General features: G+C 36.5%; 3 protein-coding genes across 4 annotated transcripts; 2 read left to right on the top strand and 1 right to left on the bottom strand.

Moving 5' to 3' along the window:
- Positions 1-274: 274 nt before the first annotated feature.
- RUXF (small nuclear ribonucleoprotein F) lies at positions 275-1,777 on the bottom strand. The gene is made up of 5 exons (XM_016345737.3): positions 1,670-1,777; positions 1,474-1,561; positions 1,336-1,373; positions 1,157-1,221; positions 275-750 (listed from the first exon to the last, which is right to left on the bottom strand). Exons 1-5 carry the CDS (start codon positions 1,673-1,675, stop codon positions 681-683), a joined length of 267 nt encoding a protein of 88 aa, XP_016201223.1. The 5' UTR covers positions 1,676-1,777; the 3' UTR covers positions 275-680.
- A 4,914-nt stretch (positions 1,778-6,691) lies between these two features.
- Positions 6,692-7,249, top strand: LOC148578887 (uncharacterized). The gene has a single exon (XM_088503251.1). The coding sequence runs from the start codon at positions 6,692-6,694 to the stop codon at positions 7,247-7,249; it is 558 nt and encodes a 185-aa protein (XP_088359377.1).
- A 6,493-nt stretch (positions 7,250-13,742) lies between these two features.
- Positions 13,743-15,340, top strand: IAA33 (indole-3-acetic acid inducible 33). 2 transcript variants are annotated; one of them, XM_088500298.1, is made up of 2 exons: positions 13,743-14,661; positions 14,981-15,340. In XM_088500298.1, the coding sequence occupies exons 1-2, from the start codon at positions 14,186-14,188 to the stop codon at positions 15,048-15,050; spliced, it is 546 nt and encodes a 181-aa protein (XP_088356424.1). In that variant the 5' UTR covers positions 13,743-14,185; the 3' UTR covers positions 15,051-15,340. The 2 variants fall into 2 exon arrangements, with proteins under 2 accessions (XP_088356424.1, XP_016178097.2); XM_016322611.3 differs by having other exon boundaries at positions 14,959-15,340.
- The last annotated feature ends 3,324 nt before the right edge of the window (positions 15,341-18,664 follow it).

Below are 18,664 nucleotides of genomic sequence, written 5' to 3'. Positions count from 1 at the left end.
TACTTTCCCAATTATTTATTATCATACTTAAGAGAGATAATTGCAAGTAAAAACGTAATTAATCCCGAAATAAAATAAGTTTCTCTCAAAACTTATTCATTAGCTTAGAATGACGATGGATGTTTGAAAATGCCTAGCAGACATTTTAGCTCTGTTATTAATGCGTTTCAATAAATTATTACCGCATCGCAAGAATCTGATGGCTACAAAATGAAATTACTAACGACCAATAGTGATAAACATAAAACACCTATCATAGAATCAAGAGAGTCAATTTAGAAATCAATATCAGTTCTAGCATTTACCTTTCCAAAACCTCTAACGGCAAGGTTATATACCACATTGTCAATGGAATATGGGTTATCACTTATCATCACACAAAACTTTAACCCAATATACAAGCCTGAACATTTATAAGAAAGACCTCACTTTCCAGAGAACATGACTATCCAACTATGCAGCAACATTCAAGAAGAAAGCATAGCAGCACCAGACCAGATCAGACCACTACTTCAACTTTTTCAAACTAGGAAAAATCAAATTCAAAACAGTAGAAATCAAGAGGTCTAAACAAGCAGAACATAGGCAACCTATATTGATCCAAATCTCTACACATAAATACACAACCTGAATTTAAGAGGTCTCTAATTATGTTATAACAATGAGATAATTTTATCATTCTAGTCTTCTGCAGCATCATCAATTTCCTCATCCTCAGGCACACCACGAAGGTAGAGAACATTGTTACATCTAGAAATAAAAATAATAGAACAAAGCATACTTATTTCCATTCAAGAGGTTTAGTCAAACACAAATCAAACAGGCCACAGCAATTTCATTTTCATGACAAAGTCACAACTCATAATCACAGATAAAACTAATATGAATAAATTACCATTTGTACCCATAAAAGATACAGATGCTAACAAATGTACCCATATAACAATAAAACGACAATTATAACCACGGAAGATGACTTCCGTGTGCCAAGAGTACCCAAACGTTGGTTACACATCGTTTTATTCTTATATGGATACATCTGTCAGCGTTTGTATCTTTCATGATACAAATGATAATTTATTCAAACTAATATATATGTGCTATAGCAAAACAAGGAAATGCATCAACATATACAAAATCTGGATAGAACACATACCTGATTAAAATTTCTCCCAAGTTTCCGGTAAATTGTCCCTCAATGTATTCTTCAGTGTTGGCAAGCTACAAAGAGATCCATCCACACAAAAAACAATGTCAGTAGCTAGGAACTAAGAACCCTAACATGAGTAAACTATACAAGAGCAAACAAAATAGGGAATGATTCAGAAAATGCACCTGCAAATTCATATAGGAATCAACTGAAACAAGATAACCTGGAGAAAAAACAACATAACCACTAGATGATTAAAATCATGCTTTAAAGTATTTCCGATAACAGTAGAAAAATTTGAAAGAGAAAAAAAAGGAGCATACCTTTGTATTCCATTCCCCACTTCAATTTAACAATAACTTGCTTTCCAGTCAAATTGTTCAAGAAAGGCTTCGGATTCACTGGTATAGTCTGCAAATTTCAGTGTGCAACAAAGACCGCGTGAGTTCAAGGAGTGTGGTCTAGAGTTAATGAAATACATAGAAGAAGATTAAAGGGATGATAGAGGAAGTTACTCACCGCCATTGGAGGAGGAGATCGCAAAACCTGAAACGCGGCAACAATGGCTGACGATGGTGGCAACGGCAGCTGAAGTTAGGGTTTAATGAACCAAAAAGAGGGATAAACAATACTATGATTTTTGTGAGAACTGTACTGGGCTTGGGCTTGTAGATTTAATGGGCCTTGGCAACTTTGCAATTGTCTTCAATTTCTGTAGCCCATTAAGAATGCCAACTTGAAACTTGAAAAAAAATGCAATTACTTTTAAATATTTTTATTTCACTATTTTCATATTGCAAAAGTACTACTTGTTGTATATAAAAAACAGGTTTAATTACTCCCTTGATTCTTATTATTTCACTAAATCTATAATTAGATTTTTATATATTTTTTTATTAAACTTTTATACTATTTTTAACTTTATAATTAAGTCATTTTTATGTCAAAAATATTAATATTAGCAGAATATTTTTTTCAAAAAATATGTGATCAAAAATCTAATTAGATTTTTTATTATAGATATATTTAATTTACAGAAAAATATTTAGTTAATTTTAATATTTTTTATACTAAGAATGTCCTAATTCCAAAACTAAAAGAAGTATAGAAATTTAATTGAAAAAAAAAATAAAAATTTAATTACAAATTTAGTAAAATTATAACGATCAACAGCGTAATTAAACCTAAAAAATAAGCTCTTATATATTTTATAAACTTGTTTAATTTAGTGATTTTTTATATTATTGTGATAAGTACAAATAATGATCGATGTGCTTGTTAGGTATATAAGACTACTTATTAGCTCAACCTTTTACTCTTAAATCTTTTTTGGTGTCTACTCTTATATTCAAATACATGAATAAACATTAAACAATACCGAGACATAATAGCCAATCAGCAATAATTAAGATAGATAATTTCAAACCAATACATAGAAAGCACTAGGAGATATTCATGTGCTAAGGGTTGGGTTTGAAATTTGGACACTCAGGTGTCACACAACCCAAATAAAAATGTAGTGTAATGTCTCTCTAGTCTCTAGAGACAAATGACACGAACTCCACACAACATCGAATCCCAAAGTGAGGGATTTAAGATCCCAAGTTGAACCGCAACGCGTTGCTTGCGTTCTCAACAAAGCTTGTCACCATTTTTAATGTGTGTTTTTGGTCTCGCTCTTGTGCTGATTCAAATTCAAGCCTCTTTGCTTGTTCATATTACTAGCTTTCTAACACAATATACATAGATGATGTCATGATGGCGTACTACGTATCAACGATTTACCAAAAGCTTATTAGAAGTGATTTAAAATTATAGTATGAAATCAGAGTTCATGTTCAAGAAGTCTCTAAGTAGCGTTTGGTGGAGAGACAGAGACGGAAAGATTGAGATTGAGAGACAGAGACTAAGAGACAGAGATCGAAATAAATTTCAGTATTCTGTTTGGTGCAAAATGGGAGACAGAAGTTGAAACAAGAATGAAACTTTAATTTAATTTGTACAAAAGGTAAAATTAGAATTAATTAATCAAAATGATGGTATTTTAGGTATAAAATGTTATTAAAGTTTCAGTCTCCATCTCTAAAAATTTTAGTCTTCCGTGTCTTCATTTTTTTGAGATACTGGAATATTGAAATTTTGGAGACAAAGACATAAATTTTAATATCAATCTCTGAACCAACAAATATAATACTGAGTCTCAGTCTCTCAATCTCTGTCTCAGTACCTCAAAACAAACGCTAGAGTAATTATTAAAGTCAACAAAATCAACAATTTTTTTCATAGTATCTCCGTGTTGGATAAATTAAAATCGCAAACTTAAACTAGTAAATTTTGCACTCAATTAAGTCAAATCGGAGTTTATATTCAAAAAGTCTCTAATAATAAATTGCTACTTACACAAAATAAAATTTAAATCTTGATACTTATGTAGCGTTTGGTGGAGAGACAGAGACAGAAAGACTGAGACTGAGAGACAGACACTAAGAGACAGAGATTGAAATAAATCTTAGTATTCTGTTTGGTGCAAAATAAGAGACAGGAATTGAAACAAGAATGAAACTCTAATTTAATTTGCACAAAGGGTAAAATTAGAATTAATTAGTTAAAATGAGAGTATTTTAGGTATAAAATGTTATTAAAGTTTTAGTCTCCATCTCTAAAAATTTTAGTCCCCTGTGTCCCTACTTTTTGGAGGTACTGAAATACTGAAATTTTGGAGACAGAGACAGAAATTTTAGTACCAGTCTCTGAACCAACAAACACGATACTGAGTATTAGTCTCTCAATTTCTGTCTCAGTACCTCAAAACAAACGCTACCTTACTTAACGAATTAATAAATTTTACATTTGGCTAATTCAAATTGGTTAACAAAATCAACTTTAACCTTGAAACTTGTCCGAGGCTAACTTTGAGTTTGAAATCATGAATGTGTGCCATTCACACATTTGGAAGCAGTATATATGTAGTTAAAGCAAGATCAAATATTCATAAATTAAAGGGCAAAAAACCATATTAAGCCACATGCAGAAAAGTATAACCAAAATACGCCAAACAGAAATTTGTTTCAGCAATAAGCCAAGAGGCATTTTTATATAAATCGAACCACCAAGGTTCGAACTCTATTAGCAAGTAATTCGAACCATCTTGGTTCGAACTACTACTGGAAAAATTTGAATAATTCGAACCGGTTAGGTTCGAACCAGGGAAGCATGTAATTCGAACCGGGTTGGTTCGAATTATGGGGAGAGAGGTTGCTTATAGTAATTCGAACCAGGCTGGTTCGAATTACATGTATCATGGTTCGAACCAGGTTAGTTCGAACCAAAGAGAGGTTGATTGTAATAATTCGAACCAGCCTGGTTCGAATTACATGTATCATGGTTCGAACCAGGTTAGTTCGAATTAGTAGGAGTCAGAGCTCTATATAAACGCTGTAAACGTGATTTGCTCTCATTAGAGGACGTAAGATGGCTAGTGAGGAGGAGAGTTTTGCTGTTTTGGTACACCACAGAGGATCCATCAAGAGGAAAACTCGGTCCGGAGTGAAGTTCACGGATAAGAATCCTCTCTATATTGTGGTGAATCGAACGACAAGCTATGATGACTTGGTTAGAGCTGTGCTGATGAAACTTGGCCTGGAAGGTGCGAAGCGGATTAAGAAGTTTTTCTATCGCATTCCAGTCACGATCCTGCACGATACGGTGAAGTATGATTGTCTCACGATTGGTAGTGATGAGGACCTCCAAGTCATGTTTCTTTGTCGGAGGCAGTTTCCGGAGGTCCGCACACCAGAGTTGCTGGCAAAGCTGGTTGATGTGGTATCCAGCTCAGGGGGTTCGAACCGGAATACCGCCAATGTAGCCACGGCAGCTGGCTCCAGTTCGATGGCTGCTGTGGCTTCTTCCTCCGTCCCAGTTTACGAGCCATGGGCCCAACTTGTCGCCTCTCCGTCATTTGCTGTTGATTTGAATGACGGCGTCCGCGACGAGGTAGGATCCTTTGATGTTCTGCCAAACGCTTTACACGGCGTTCCACCGGTTGGCGTCGGAGACGGAGAATTGGGTGATCCTGATGAGGACGACGTTGAGCCCGAAACGATTGAGGATGATAGCGGGGACGAGGTTGTAGCGGCCGGGCCTGCATTGGCTGGCGGTGGTTCTAGCTCTGGCACACAGCAGTATCCACCATATTTTTCTTCGCTGGACCTGGACGCCATGACGCATGAGGGTGCGGTAGGGCACCCTGTTGGATTCGGAGCTAGAGATGCGGAAGGGAATGCCGGTCTCACAGAGTTCCAGGTTGGTCAGCAATTCCAGGATAAAGATGAGGCCCTGTTAAGTGTGAAGACTTACAGCATCCGGCGAGGGGTACAGTACAAGATGGTGGAGTCCGATCACCGCCGGTATGTGGGCAAGTGTTCCGAGTTCGGGAATGGGTGCACATGGTTGATTCGACTCAGTCTCCGGAAGCGCAAGGGCATTTGGGAGGTCAAACGGTACAATGGCCCTCACACTTGCCTGGCCACATCCATATCAAGTGATCACAGAAGTTTGGATCATTCTGTGATTTCGGCGTTCATTATGCCAATGGTTAGGGCTGACGCATCGGTTAGCATCAAGGTGCTCCTGAACGCCACGGCAGCGCATTTTGGTTTTAGGCCGACTTACAGGAGGGTTTGGATGGCGAAGCAGAAGGCCGTTGGCCTCATCTACGGTGACTGGGATGAGTCATACAGCGAGATACCTAGGTGGGTGTTGGGTGTCCAGCTGACGATGCCTGGTACTGTTGCGGTCCTCAGGACGAGCCCGGTTCTAGTTGGAGGACAGGTGGACGAGTCTCAAGCTTATTTCCATAGACTTTTCTGGACTTTCCCTCCGTGCATCGAGGCATTCCGGCATTGCAAGCCGCTAGTCAGCATTGACGGCACACATCTATATGGTAAGTATGGGGGAACGTTGCTCATTGCGATTGCACAGGACGGGAACTCCAACATTCTACCTGTCGCATTCGCACTAGTAGAGGGTGAGAATGCGGAGTCGTGGACATTCTTTCTCTCGCACCTTCGGCAGCACGTGACCCCGCAGCCCGGTCTGCTGGTTATATCGGATAGGCACAACGGCATCAAGTCTGCGCTTGAGGCCCCGGACGGAGGTTGGTTACCACCATTTGCGTACCGTGCATTCTGCATACGACACGTAGCGGCTAATTTCGCCCTTACCTTCAAGGGCAAAGACGCTAGGAGGCTTCTCGTGAATGCAGCGTACGCGAAGACTGAGGTTGAGTTTGATTACTGGTTTGATATACTGCGGTCTGAAGACCCGGCGATGTGTGAGTGGGCGAACCGTATTGATTACTCCTTGTGGACGCAGCATCGCAATGAGGGGAGGAGATTCGGTCACATGACGACGAATATCTCCGAGTGTGTGAACTCAATCCTGAAGGGTGTAAGAAATCTTCCTGTAGCATCCCTGGTGAAGGCAACATATGGTAGGCTGGCCGAACTCTTTGTTCGCAAGGGGCGAGAGGCTGAGGCCCAGATGGGCACCGGACAGCAGTTCAGTCAGCACTTGGTGAAGTGTATTGAGGCCAACTTGAAGACGGCCAGGTGCTTCACGGTGACGTTGTGTGACCGTGATAACTCCGAGTTCACCGTAGCGGAGACCACTCCGACTGGTACTTTCTCATTGGGTACTTACCGAGTATCGCTTGCCTCCCGGACATGTGACTGTGGGTACTTTCAGGCGTTTCATTTCCCGTGTCAGCACGCACTTGCATGCTGTGCCTACGCACGTGTGAGCTGGAGCTCCTATGTTCATAGCGTCTATCAGATTAGCTCGGTGTTCAATGTCTATCGGATGGGATTCACACCTCCAATCCCGGAGGGCTTCTGGCCACCCTACGATGGGCCCACGGTGATTCCGGACCCAAACAGAAGGCGTGCGAGAGAGGGGAGGCCTAGATCCACAAGGATACGGACGAATATGGATGAGGCAGATCCAAACAGGCCAAAACGGTGTGGCCTTTGTCGCCAACCCGGACACACTAGACGTAGATGCCCACAGGTAGTAGGATCGTCTCAGACAGGGCGAAATTAGTTTCCATGATGTTATTGTTAGTGTTATTTACATTTAAGTTGTCTTGTTAGATGCATTGCTTGACCACGAATGTAACTTGTTGAGATTAATGCATTGAACTTTGGTATTTGTGAGTAGTAATGAATATGTTGTCTTTCATTAGAAGTTATGCTACAGGACTCGTTGATCCTCATTTTAATAACTAAACGAAATCATTATACCTTATCATGTTTCATTTAATACAAATAGTCAACGTCCCCGAACACAAGTTACGAACAACATACATAAACAGAGCACTACATAACAAGAAAACTACACCTAACTATCATACATGACTGAAATAGAGGAAACAAAATACATGAACCGTGACTCATCTAAACAGATGCGAACCAGTACCACAGCGACGTGCTACCCGTGCCCTCTGACCTCGACGGACAAGCGGCTCCTCATCCTCTATCTCATCCTCCTCCTCCTGCGGAGCAGGCTGTACTGGTGGCGCAACACGCAACGGTGCTGCAGACGATCCTGCGATAAACTCTGATGCAGCGGTATAGGAACTGGTACACGCAACTGGTATAGGAACTGATCTCGGATCCCCCAGCTGAGTGTCCGGGGCCAAGAACCTCTTCCCATGCTGACTCCACCACTGAAGGAACTGATGAGATGGTCCAGGGTCGGCAACAACGTCGAACCTCAATACACTGTCATGACGAGCGTCCCAGTATGCATGCCACTTCGGCATGGAAGAGGGGAACCATCGATCGCCGCCTCTCCCGTCCTTGGACATCAGAAAGTCGATGTTCAAGGCGGGACGCGGAGGGGCCTGTACCCCTCCAAACTGAGGAAGAACACGATCTATCTGATGCCACTCTATGACAGCAAAGTAGATCAGCGCAGTCACAGAGCGCCACACCGCCATGTGCCGAGGCTCCAAAACCTCCGGGTGCAACACCTGAAGTACGTCGGGGCTACTGTACGGCATCCATATAAACTGCAGAACAAACCCACCCTTATCAGGGCAACTGTACGACCCAAGTGTAAAATATTTAACTAAAAGAGCATCAGTTATTAATTAGCATACTAACCTCCCTGGACTGTAACCGGTCTATCCTAAGCCTCCACATCCGCACTCTCGGACCCTTCTCGCTACCGGAAGGGTTGTAACCTGCCCATCTGCACCATACACATGAGTTACATATACTAATATCTGTGTTTACATTATGCAATAGAGTATTAACATACACGCAATTCTGTAAGTCATATTGAAAAAGAATAGGCCCAGTATAGTACCTCGACGCCAACGGCCAGCTGAACGTCTCATATCCTGCAGGCCTAAACTGAGGAAACCGCCAAAAGATCCAAGACTGCAGTAGCTGGAGCGGGCCCGCTAACTTCACAACATGTCTGTTTGCCACTCTGCACATGCACCGGTACAACCAGGCCAGTGCTGCCGAACCCCAGCTGTACGTACCCAGCTCCTCCAGCCTCGCTACATATGGAAGCCATCTAATGTGAATCCGGTTGCCAGACTTGTCCGCAAACAGCTGCGTGCCCAGCAACATCATGATGTACGCACGGACATATCGGCGAACAGTGTCATCATCTGCATCCTCAGGGCACTCACCAAAGGTCTCCTGAAACCAGCTGCAGTTCACTGCGTACTTCTGAACCTGACTGGGGGGAGGTATAACTCCTAGCAACTCCTGGAACCAGACCCAGGGTGGACGGCCGCCATCGATGTATATATGGAACTCTGACAGGCACCCGCTCACGTAACGGCCATCGACTGGCAAACCCAGCTGGTATGCCACGTCCTGTAGTGTGATCGTGCACTCTCCGAACGGCATATGAAACGTGTGCGTCTCGGGACGCCATCTCTCCACGAATGCACTGACGAGCGCCTCGTCTAGCCGGAACCACCGGTCGTTCAGCCTTGCAAGATGGTATAGCCCTGCCATCTGCAAGTATGGAACGTATCTGTCATCAAGACGCATGCCCTGCTGCCGCCTCATGCTCCTAATGCATCGCTCCGGCTGCGCATGAAAAGAACCGCATACTGAGATATATAACTACACAGGTTTTACAGTAAATCGGTTCACATAAACCGGTTTACATTAACCATATTGCTAAATTAAACAGCATAACATTACATGAAAGATAACTAACTGGAAAACAAACCCTAAACCACACAACTAAACCGCTAGCATATACCACAATTAACGAGAGCCATTAACAAGAAACAAATTCAATAAACCGGCTTACTTAAACCACCTAACATTAACCAACTACCCTAAGCCACATAAAAAAACCGCTTGCAAAAACCGCTAACATAAACCACCAACATAAACCACTACCAAAAACCACTGACTTAAACCACTAACAAAAATCACTACCCTAAACCACCACCCTAAACCACTAACTTATACCGCTAGCTTAAACCACTATCATAAACCACCTACATAATCCCCTCACCTAAACCACCTACAAAAACCACTAACATAAAGTACCGTCTAACCAAGATACAAAACCACTAAGGCACAACTAACGCTTGAATCAAAAATATTTCCGTACTAACCTCGTCGTTGATGACCCCGGCTATATGAGCGACTCCGTCCAACCGATATAGCCGTGCCGGATCGTCCCCCATCAGCAGAGTAGTCCGTTCAGGTCTTCCTCGGAGAGAATCTGGGTCGTTTTCTCTGAGATTTTGTGGGGTAGGGGGGAGGGATAATGGTTCGAATGAGGGTGATTCGAACTCCTTATATAGTCGAATCACACATAATTCGAACCAGCCTGGTTCGAATTATGAAGGAGTGCACTAGGAGTAATTCGAACCGGCCTGGTTCGAATTACATGGAATCGAATACAAAGCATAATTTGAACCACCCTGTTTCGAATTATGTATGAGAGAAGTTCGAACCTTAGTGGTTCGAATTATGTATGGGAGAAGTTCGAACCTTGGTGGTTCGAATTATACAAATACGTAGCACACTAAATCGAACCATGTTGGTTCGAATTATGAAGGAGTGCAATTCGAACCAGTTATATTAAAATACACTTTGGCTCATTGCTGAAACGAAATTGGATTTGGCGCATTTTGGTTACAAGATTCTTGCTTTGGCTCAATATGATTTTTTGCCCTAAATTAAAAGAACATTGAAATTCGAGTTTCCAATAACGATGTAGTAAATTATATTTAACTTTTATTTTATTAATTATTATTAAATAAGATAAATTTTAACTATTTTTTGTTAATTTATTTTGATTATAAGACATTTTCTATTATTGTTATAGGTGTGAATTACAGCTATGAGTGATAGCTAGTACACACATCATATTTGGGGTTCCTCAACTTGGCAAACCGTTCGGCGACTGCAACGCGGTCGTCCCCACTGTTACTAATTCACACTTCAAATTTCAAGATTGTTTTAACCCTAATTTATTAGTATGTACTACTGTAATCTCGTAGGCAAAGATAACATTGCTTTATCTCTACGCTTTAATTCATTTTCTTATGTCCATTCCCATGATAATTAAATTATAAGGCTATGAGAACAGTACACTGAAATAAGATATAAAAGATAAAAAATATAAATTTTATGTTTTTATATTCTATTTAATAATAAATTAGAATAAATTATAAAAATTAAATTAAATTTTATTTTTTTTATTTAAAAAATTTAAAATAAAAAATATAATAATAAAAAATATAATTAAAAAAATTAATAAAAATAATAAAAAAATAAAAAATAAATTATGTTTCTTATTAATGTCTTTGTGTTCTGTTAAACAAACCCAGCCTAATAGTTATTTTAATTAGTCTTGTGTCTTCACAACAATCACCTGCTACATTCAAATGCAACTAAAACTAGCAATAATTTGTTTTTCCTTTATTAGCTGTTGCATTGATATTTGCATCGGTTTTGTAAAAATAAGCTAATAATCAAATTTCAGACATTTAAATATTTAAAAACTTATATACATTTCAATATTCCAAATTTTTTAAGCTTTAGAACTTTATGTTGACTTTTTCAAAGAAAAAAAAATTAAGCAATATATATAATACTCTGAAAATAAATGTGCCTAACAAAATATACCTTAGCACCCAAACAAAGAAAAATTGTATTGAGCTTTATTATTAGATCTATGATTAATAAATTTGAAAAAAAAAAAAATATATATATATATATATTAAAATATATTGTCTTTTGTTATAATATATATGATATATGACTAGGAGGGGCAACTAGGGGTGCACAGACCCGGCCCGGCTCGAAGACCCGGTCCGGTCCCGAACACTTTAAGGACTAATTTGGTGTGATTTCATCGGGTTTAGAGTCGGGTACGGGTCTTAAAAATAGACCCGGTCATTATTTCGGGTCGGGTCCGGGCCATAGCTCGGGTCACCCGAAGTCGGCCCGGTGGCCCGGTCATCATACACAATTAATATTTTGTGTTATTAGTGATGGATCATGACTATTCTTATGTGGAATTTAAGTATTGTAAACCTTAATATTTTGTGTTATTAGTTATAAGACTATAAGTTAATGTTTTATGTTTAGAATGCATAAGACTTTAGACTAATACATAAGATTGTGTTATTTGTAGTGATTTAAATATTTGGTATTATTAGACAATATTAGTATTGATTGTGGTTATGCTTTAATATTGAAGAAGGGTTGGTTCTTGTTATATTTTTCTAAGTGAATTTTACCATGTTAACTAATGGTTGGAGTCTTGGAAATTTGGATATTTTTACATGCTAGCTTACAAGAAGGTATCAATGTAATGTAATGTTAACGGTCCGGTTTTCACCCGATTTTCACCCGGTATAATTGTAACCCGAAAGTGTATTGGTTTCATCGGGTCTAGAGCCGGATTCGGGTCTAATAAATAGACCCGGTGTATATTTCGGACCGAGTCTGGGTCACATCAAACCCGGCTTCACCCGGCCCATGTGCACCCCTAGGGGCAACTATCGCCTTCAGGCCAAGCTTTGAGTTTGGTCATAGTTTATTATTATAGCCCCTTCTATATATTTAACTAACTGATCCAATTAAATTGGTATGACTGCCAACTATATATATAAGATTTTCTCAATAAATAATTTTAAAATACTTGTTAGATAAAATGTATATTAAAAATATTTGATAACAAAAAAATATTAATTAAAAATTATCAAAATTTAATATTTTTTATTTTATTTAATGTACATTACAATAAATAAATAATAAATAAGATAAATTTAAATTGTTTAAATTTATTATTTTTTGTCATCTTAATACTGAATATATATATATATATATATATATATATATATATATATATATATATATATATATATATATATATATATAGTAGTAATAATTCTAGGATAAACTAAGGAAGAGTGCATGGAATAAAGAAATGGATGCATTTATTTTATGGGGAACACCTTCTTTTGCAATCACAAGCAAACATCCCCACACTCTTCGATCTCGTCCTCTCCCTACCTACAATTACTACCCACTTGCCTAACTTAATTCATTCTCTCTCACTAGCTCTCTGCCTCTTTTCTTTCTCTGTTTTCCACAAATTAATTAAAGCCAAAAAGAAAAAGGGAAAAAAGGAGGAAGAGATCAGAGAAAAGTGGAGTTAAGTGAAGAAAGGAAGGGGAAAAAAAAGCATGAGAAGTGTGATTGATGGTGAGGAAGAAACTGAAATAAAAAACAGTACTTAGAGATGGAGAAGTGAGTTAGATATTTTAGAAAGAGAAGAAAATGAAAAAGTTATTATTAGGGGACGTATGCTTTAATAAATGGGCTTGAAAATAGAAAAAACTAAATCAACCGTAGCAAATATAAATTAAAATCGTTCACTAATATAGGATAGATATTAAAATATAAAATATATATTAAAAATAAATTTAATAAGGAAAAGTCTAGGGTATAGCAATTTTTGTATTTTCTGACCAGCACTTAACCATCAAAACAAAGTGAGTGATCTCTCACCATTAAAAACACTATTGATGGTCAATTGATGGTTACAAAACACTAAAATTGTTGGCCTCCTAGCATTTCTCATTAAATAATATATATAATATTTTTAAAATTCAATGTATATTTATTTAGGTGGAAACTTAGGTGAAGTCGACTTCACCTGAAATTGATAATTGAGAGCCGTTAAATGATTTAACTGATTTGACTAAATTTTTATCTAACGGTTCTCAACTATCAATTTCACGTGCATCTGAGTTTCTACTATTTATTTATTATGTAATTTAAGAATATATATTAAAATTATTATTAATAAAAAATATTTTAATAAATATATAATAATTGTATTAAAAATTTTAAATTATATCTTTTTAATTTTTTAATTAATATTTTTAATATAATTATTGTATTAAAATAAAAATACACATGCAATTATTGTATTAATTTAAAATTAATAATTAAATTATTAAATTATTTGTCAATAAATTATAGCTTAAATGGTAACGTCTCCTCGTTCTCATTTAGAGGTCGCGGGAGAGGGGAGGCAGGAGGCGGGGGTGGGTCGTGCATATAGACACCCATCTGATCCCTTCCGACATTTGTGCTCTCTCTCTCTCTCCTCTCAAGAAGATCGATCAAAAGGAGAGAGAAGAAGAAGAAGTATATGAACTCACATACATACATGCAGTGCCCCCAGCAAGAGCTAGCAGAACAAATTTAAAGCCTTCTTTAACTCTCTTTTACCAAACTCCATTCTTCTTCTTAACATTAAATCCCCTTTTCACTTTCACTACTTTAATTTCCGATCCACTTCCATCAGTTTTCATACCTAAGCTACATAACATACCATCCCCTTCTTTTCTATCTGCATTCATATTTACATCCATCATTTACTCTCTTGTGTGTGTGCGCGTGCGCGTGCGTGTGCGTTTCTCTCTTTTAGTTACTAGGCTACTAGCTTCATCATCAAGTATTGTCCAATATGATGAACAGTTTTGACCCCTCCTTGAAACGGAGATGGCAAGAAAGTAGTGGTAGAAGACAGATCGTGATCGGTGCTGCACCTTCCAATAATAGTACTAATCCTTCTTCTTCTTTGCCTTTCTATGGCAAATTGCAAGGCTTCCCTGGCCTCGAAGACGACGATCTAGTTTCCACAGTAGTGCCTGCAGTCACGGTGGTTCTCGAAGGCCGTTCGATCTGCCACCGCATCAGCCTCCATAACCACGGCAGCTACCAGAGCCTAGCAAAGGCACTTAGACAGATGTTTGTGGACGGTGCAGATTCATCAGGAACAGGAGCAAACTCTGACTATGATGATAATAATAATAATAATAATAATAATAATAATAATAATAATAATAATAATCTTGATCTGTCAAACGCCATTCCCGGTCACCTTATTGCTTATGAAGATATCGAGAACGATCTTCTTCTTGCCGGTGACCTTTCTTGGAAGTAAGCTTCTCTTCTCTTAATTTCTTTTTATTTATTTGTTCAAAATTGAGCTGATTTTAGGGTTCACCAAAGATCGAACTCTTGACCTTTCGTATCTAGAATTCTAATACCATGTGATGAAACCACTCATTCCAAAAGCGTAACCTGATAGGACAATGTAACACTAATGGTCATATCTCTAATACTTTTTAAATCTCTATTGTACACATTGTACGCTTAGGTCATTGGCTTCCTGTACTTTCTCTTAATTAATTAATTGGATATTATTTGTAATACTAAATTACTAATAATAATTAGGGATTTTGTACGTGTGGCGAAGAGAATCCGGATTGTTCCAGCGAAGGGAAACTCAAGGTCAAGGAAAGGTACAAGAGAGGAATGAGTTATGAGTATAGTATGGATTAGTAATATCTTAGCTGCTAGCTAGCTACTTCATCAGTTGGTTGTTGTTGCTTATTAATTTGGTAATGATTTGAATATGTTGTGTGCATGTAGAAGTAAAGATAGTAGAGAAATTAGTACTCAAATAAATTGGACGGTGGAGGCTAGAAAGAAAATATGTGTGTTGATGATGCATAGGGGAATGAGTCCATACATACAAAAATTCTGGTTCAGTGTGTGCTGGCTATATATATTTGTATGAATAAAAGGGTATTTAATTATTCCCAGTTTGAATGAAGCTCTTAGCTTGCATCTTGCTCACGTTTGATTCATTATTTTATTCTTTTTACCACAGAAAAAGAGAACTTGCTTAGCTTGTTTCTTAAATCAATACGTTTTCAGTTGGCATGCATTAAGATAGATGAATATGAAAGCTCCATTATTATTTATCCCCCCTCTAATAATAAGTGGTAGTAGTGTTTTGTTAGCTTATAGTAGTATAATGGTCCAATATGCATGTCATTAAAAAGTAACAATGTAGTATGTGGAACACTCTCATATTTGCTCCCTTGCTAGGTTAAGTGCACACAAGGGATCATTTAGGCTTTGACATTGATGCATTTCCATATTCATGGACAAGTCCTCCACCCTACTTCATTGGCACAGTTTCTCAAGAAGCATCTTCAATGTTCCTTAGATGAAAAAAAAAAGAAGCCTTTTTAAGTCCCCCTCCTTCCTTAAAAATGATTTTTGCACATTATTACGAGGAATGTTAGGGACATCAACTTTTGTGATTTGTAGCCATCAATGATGATTTTAATAGTGTGAAATTTCATCAATGATTCACTTTTCTTTGCTAGTTACATGCCAGAATTTAACAAAGTTACTGACCCTAGACTTTTCTCATCATTATATATTCTTAGACAAGCTCAAGTAGGGGTCAATTTTTTTTAATTAAATTATTTTTTTAAATATTTTTTTATCCTAAATTTTAAACCATACATTTTAAATTATAAATCTTAAATCTTAAATTATAATTCTAAATCTTAAATTCTGAAAAAAAAAGATAAAAAAATATTTTTACAATAAAAAATTAATTAATATTAACTATTTAAAAATTGATTTTTCTTAGACGTATAAAATACATCTAAATTAAGAACTAAATGGAAAATAGATAAATTATTAGTATATTTTACTTTTTCTTTATCGATAAGAATGTTGCCCTAGCTCGCTAATATATAGATAGAAGAATTATACAGTATTACAGTATGACTTTAAGAGAATTCAATTCTTAATAATCGTCAATGGACATAGCAATCCTAATTTCATTAGGAAGAAAGCAAATTCCCTCAACAATCCCCCAAAAGGACCTAAGCATTTTAAACTATATAGATATTACATGAAGATATCCAAGATTATAAATGTACCGATAACGACGTACTATATAGGAAAAACCCTTTTTCTTTTAGGTACGGTTCTAATTTATGAATAGAAAATATATACAACTCTTGAGTTATCTCGTTTTGCACTCAAGTTTAGTTTCAACTTTCCTTTGATGACAAGTTTGAAATAGTAACAAATAAATAAATAACTAAATATACCTTGATTATGTATCATCCAATATAACATTTCTAGTATTGAAATAGTAATGAGTCAAATTAAATATGTCTCTTCCAGTGCCCTTCACTACAAGTAGTTTTGATTCTCTTGTTCTCTAGTTGGTCGTCGATCAAATCTTTAATTCTGTCTATACAAAAACTAAAAACTTCTATATTTAATTACTGGACTTTAACAGGAAATGATGAATGCTTACTACCACTTGAAACAATATAATATTTGCTCTCTTAAATAGGCCTGCCCAGGAATTTTCTTCTAGGCTTTTTTTTTTTTTTTTTTACGGTCGTTCGACAAATCAAGATTAATCCGTCGCGAATCTGAACTCCATTTAAGAGTCTGTCACTTGTCAATGGAATTTTCTTCTAGCTAGATCATGCGAATCACAATCTCCTTATTACTTGTTTAACTCCAATGGCACATCTCTTGGTTCATGTGACAAGATTTGTTACCTTTAGGGTTCAATCTACATATCCATTTCCCTAGCTATCTCTCTAATTTCTCCTTCCCTATAACAAATAAGCATAAGAATCACATACTCCTCTATTAATAAAAAGATTGTTACATGCTACTTGTAGTATATTTATTTTATTATGCACATTATATATATAATAAGTAGTTTATTTATAACTTAGTTTTTTTAATTTTTTAATATAACTTTTAATATTATAAATTAAAATGATTAGTTGTAAATATTTTTAAAGCATGAATTAAACGTATGATCTAAGAGAATAATATTTCCCCTATTATTATTTAGTTCATTTTCAAACAAACATTTTACTTAAAAAATTTATTTACCTTGCATGCAGATGAGCTTTAATACTATAAGATATTGAGTGACACAAATATATTTTTAAAAATATATATATTTACGTAATTTATTTTAAAATAATAATTTATTTTTTCATTATTTTAGTATCACTGACTCTAATTTATATTGTGTTCATGTGCATGTGAACCACTACTAACATACATATCTCCCCACATGCTCCTCCCTATTTCTCATCCTACATCCAACTCTAGAGATTCTTTTATCTATCCATTACCAGGTCTTAACTGACCAGATGACAAGTTATGGAACCACCAATTTAAATTTGGAGCCTCTAAATTAGCTTTCAAACCTAAAGGCCAGGGGCAAAATCTTACTCCAATTTATTTAAATCAATAAATATGGACCACAGGAAGATAAATGTAGAGGACCACTGCCAACAAGTCAACAGTTAAGTGAACACTGAAAAGCAGACAGAAGGATGGGGAATCTGATATACATGATTAATGGGGAAGGGGAAAGTTACATTATCCTTGTTTAGTTTGAATAGTTCAAATAAGTCTTTATGTGTAAATAGAACAATGACATTCCAATTGCTATTGAACAAAATTAATAACATAACATACCCCTTCTGCTATTCAAAAGATTTATTTTCTATTTTCTAATTTTAATCTTTGTACAAAATTAATGATAGAGATGTTGCATGTCAACCACCCACTCCAAATGACTTGGCTACTAAATTGGAACACAGGTATTAGTAGTAATATAATAAAGTAATGTTTATTTAAAAGCTCCAAACAAGACAACTGAGTTTAAAGTAACATAAATGAGGTTTTTATGTCCTATAAAAACCAACAAAAAGCCAATAAAGTTGCACTAATTACCAAGTTGGAAATATTATTACCAACAAGCAGAGCATTTGTTATTCTCTCAGAATATATTTATTATTTATTTTATTTCAAAATAGTCACCATTTTTATCAAAACAAATAAATTGTATTTAAAATTTTAAATATACCAAAGTAATAATCAAACCGACAATTATTTTATAATAGGATAACCAACCAGCTAACATCTGCTTCCAGTTACGTTTCAATCTGTAAATAAACTATGAAAGTTGAAAACCGTTGTTTTATTAGGCAACTTAATTATTACTAGCCTATATGGTAGAGTTTTGACATCAAATACATTCACGTTTTATGCTACATACGTAAGGAAATATGTAATACTAAGCAAACAC

The sequence above is a fragment of the Arachis ipaensis genome, chromosome B1 (assembly GCF_059453495.1).
Source record: "Arachis ipaensis isolate K30076 ecotype BB chromosome B1, ASM5945349v1, whole genome shotgun sequence".
Classification (NCBI taxonomy): domain Eukaryota; kingdom Viridiplantae; phylum Streptophyta; class Magnoliopsida; order Fabales; family Fabaceae; genus Arachis; species Arachis ipaensis.
The sequence above is the reverse complement of the archived record's forward strand: the minus strand, read 5'-3'. Positions and strand labels throughout refer to the sequence as shown.

What these genes read in the sequence shown, in the direction of transcription:
- RUXF (XM_016345737.3), bottom strand. An exon ending in GTGGGGAATGGAATACAAAG is followed by an intron (nt 1,374 to 1,473) that starts GTATGCTCCTTT and finishes TTTTTTCTCCAG; the next exon opens with GTTATCTTGTTTCAGTTGAT. An exon ending in TTGGGAGAAATTTTAATCAG is followed by an intron (nt 751 to 1,156) that starts GTATGTGTTCTA and finishes TTTTATTTCTAG; the next exon opens with ATGTAACAATGTTCTCTACC.
- LOC148578887 (XM_088503251.1), top strand. Translation starts at nt 6,692, where the DNA reads ATGGGCACCGGACAGCAGTTCAGTCAGCACTTGGTGAAGTGTATTGAG.
- IAA33 (XM_016322611.3), top strand. Translation starts at nt 14,186, where the DNA reads ATGATGAACAGTTTTGACCCCTCCTTGAAACGGAGATGGCAAGAAAGT. An exon ending in GCCGGTGACCTTTCTTGGAA is followed by an intron (nt 14,662 to 14,958) that starts GTAAGCTTCTCT and finishes AATAATAATTAG; the next exon opens with GGATTTTGTACGTGTGGCGA.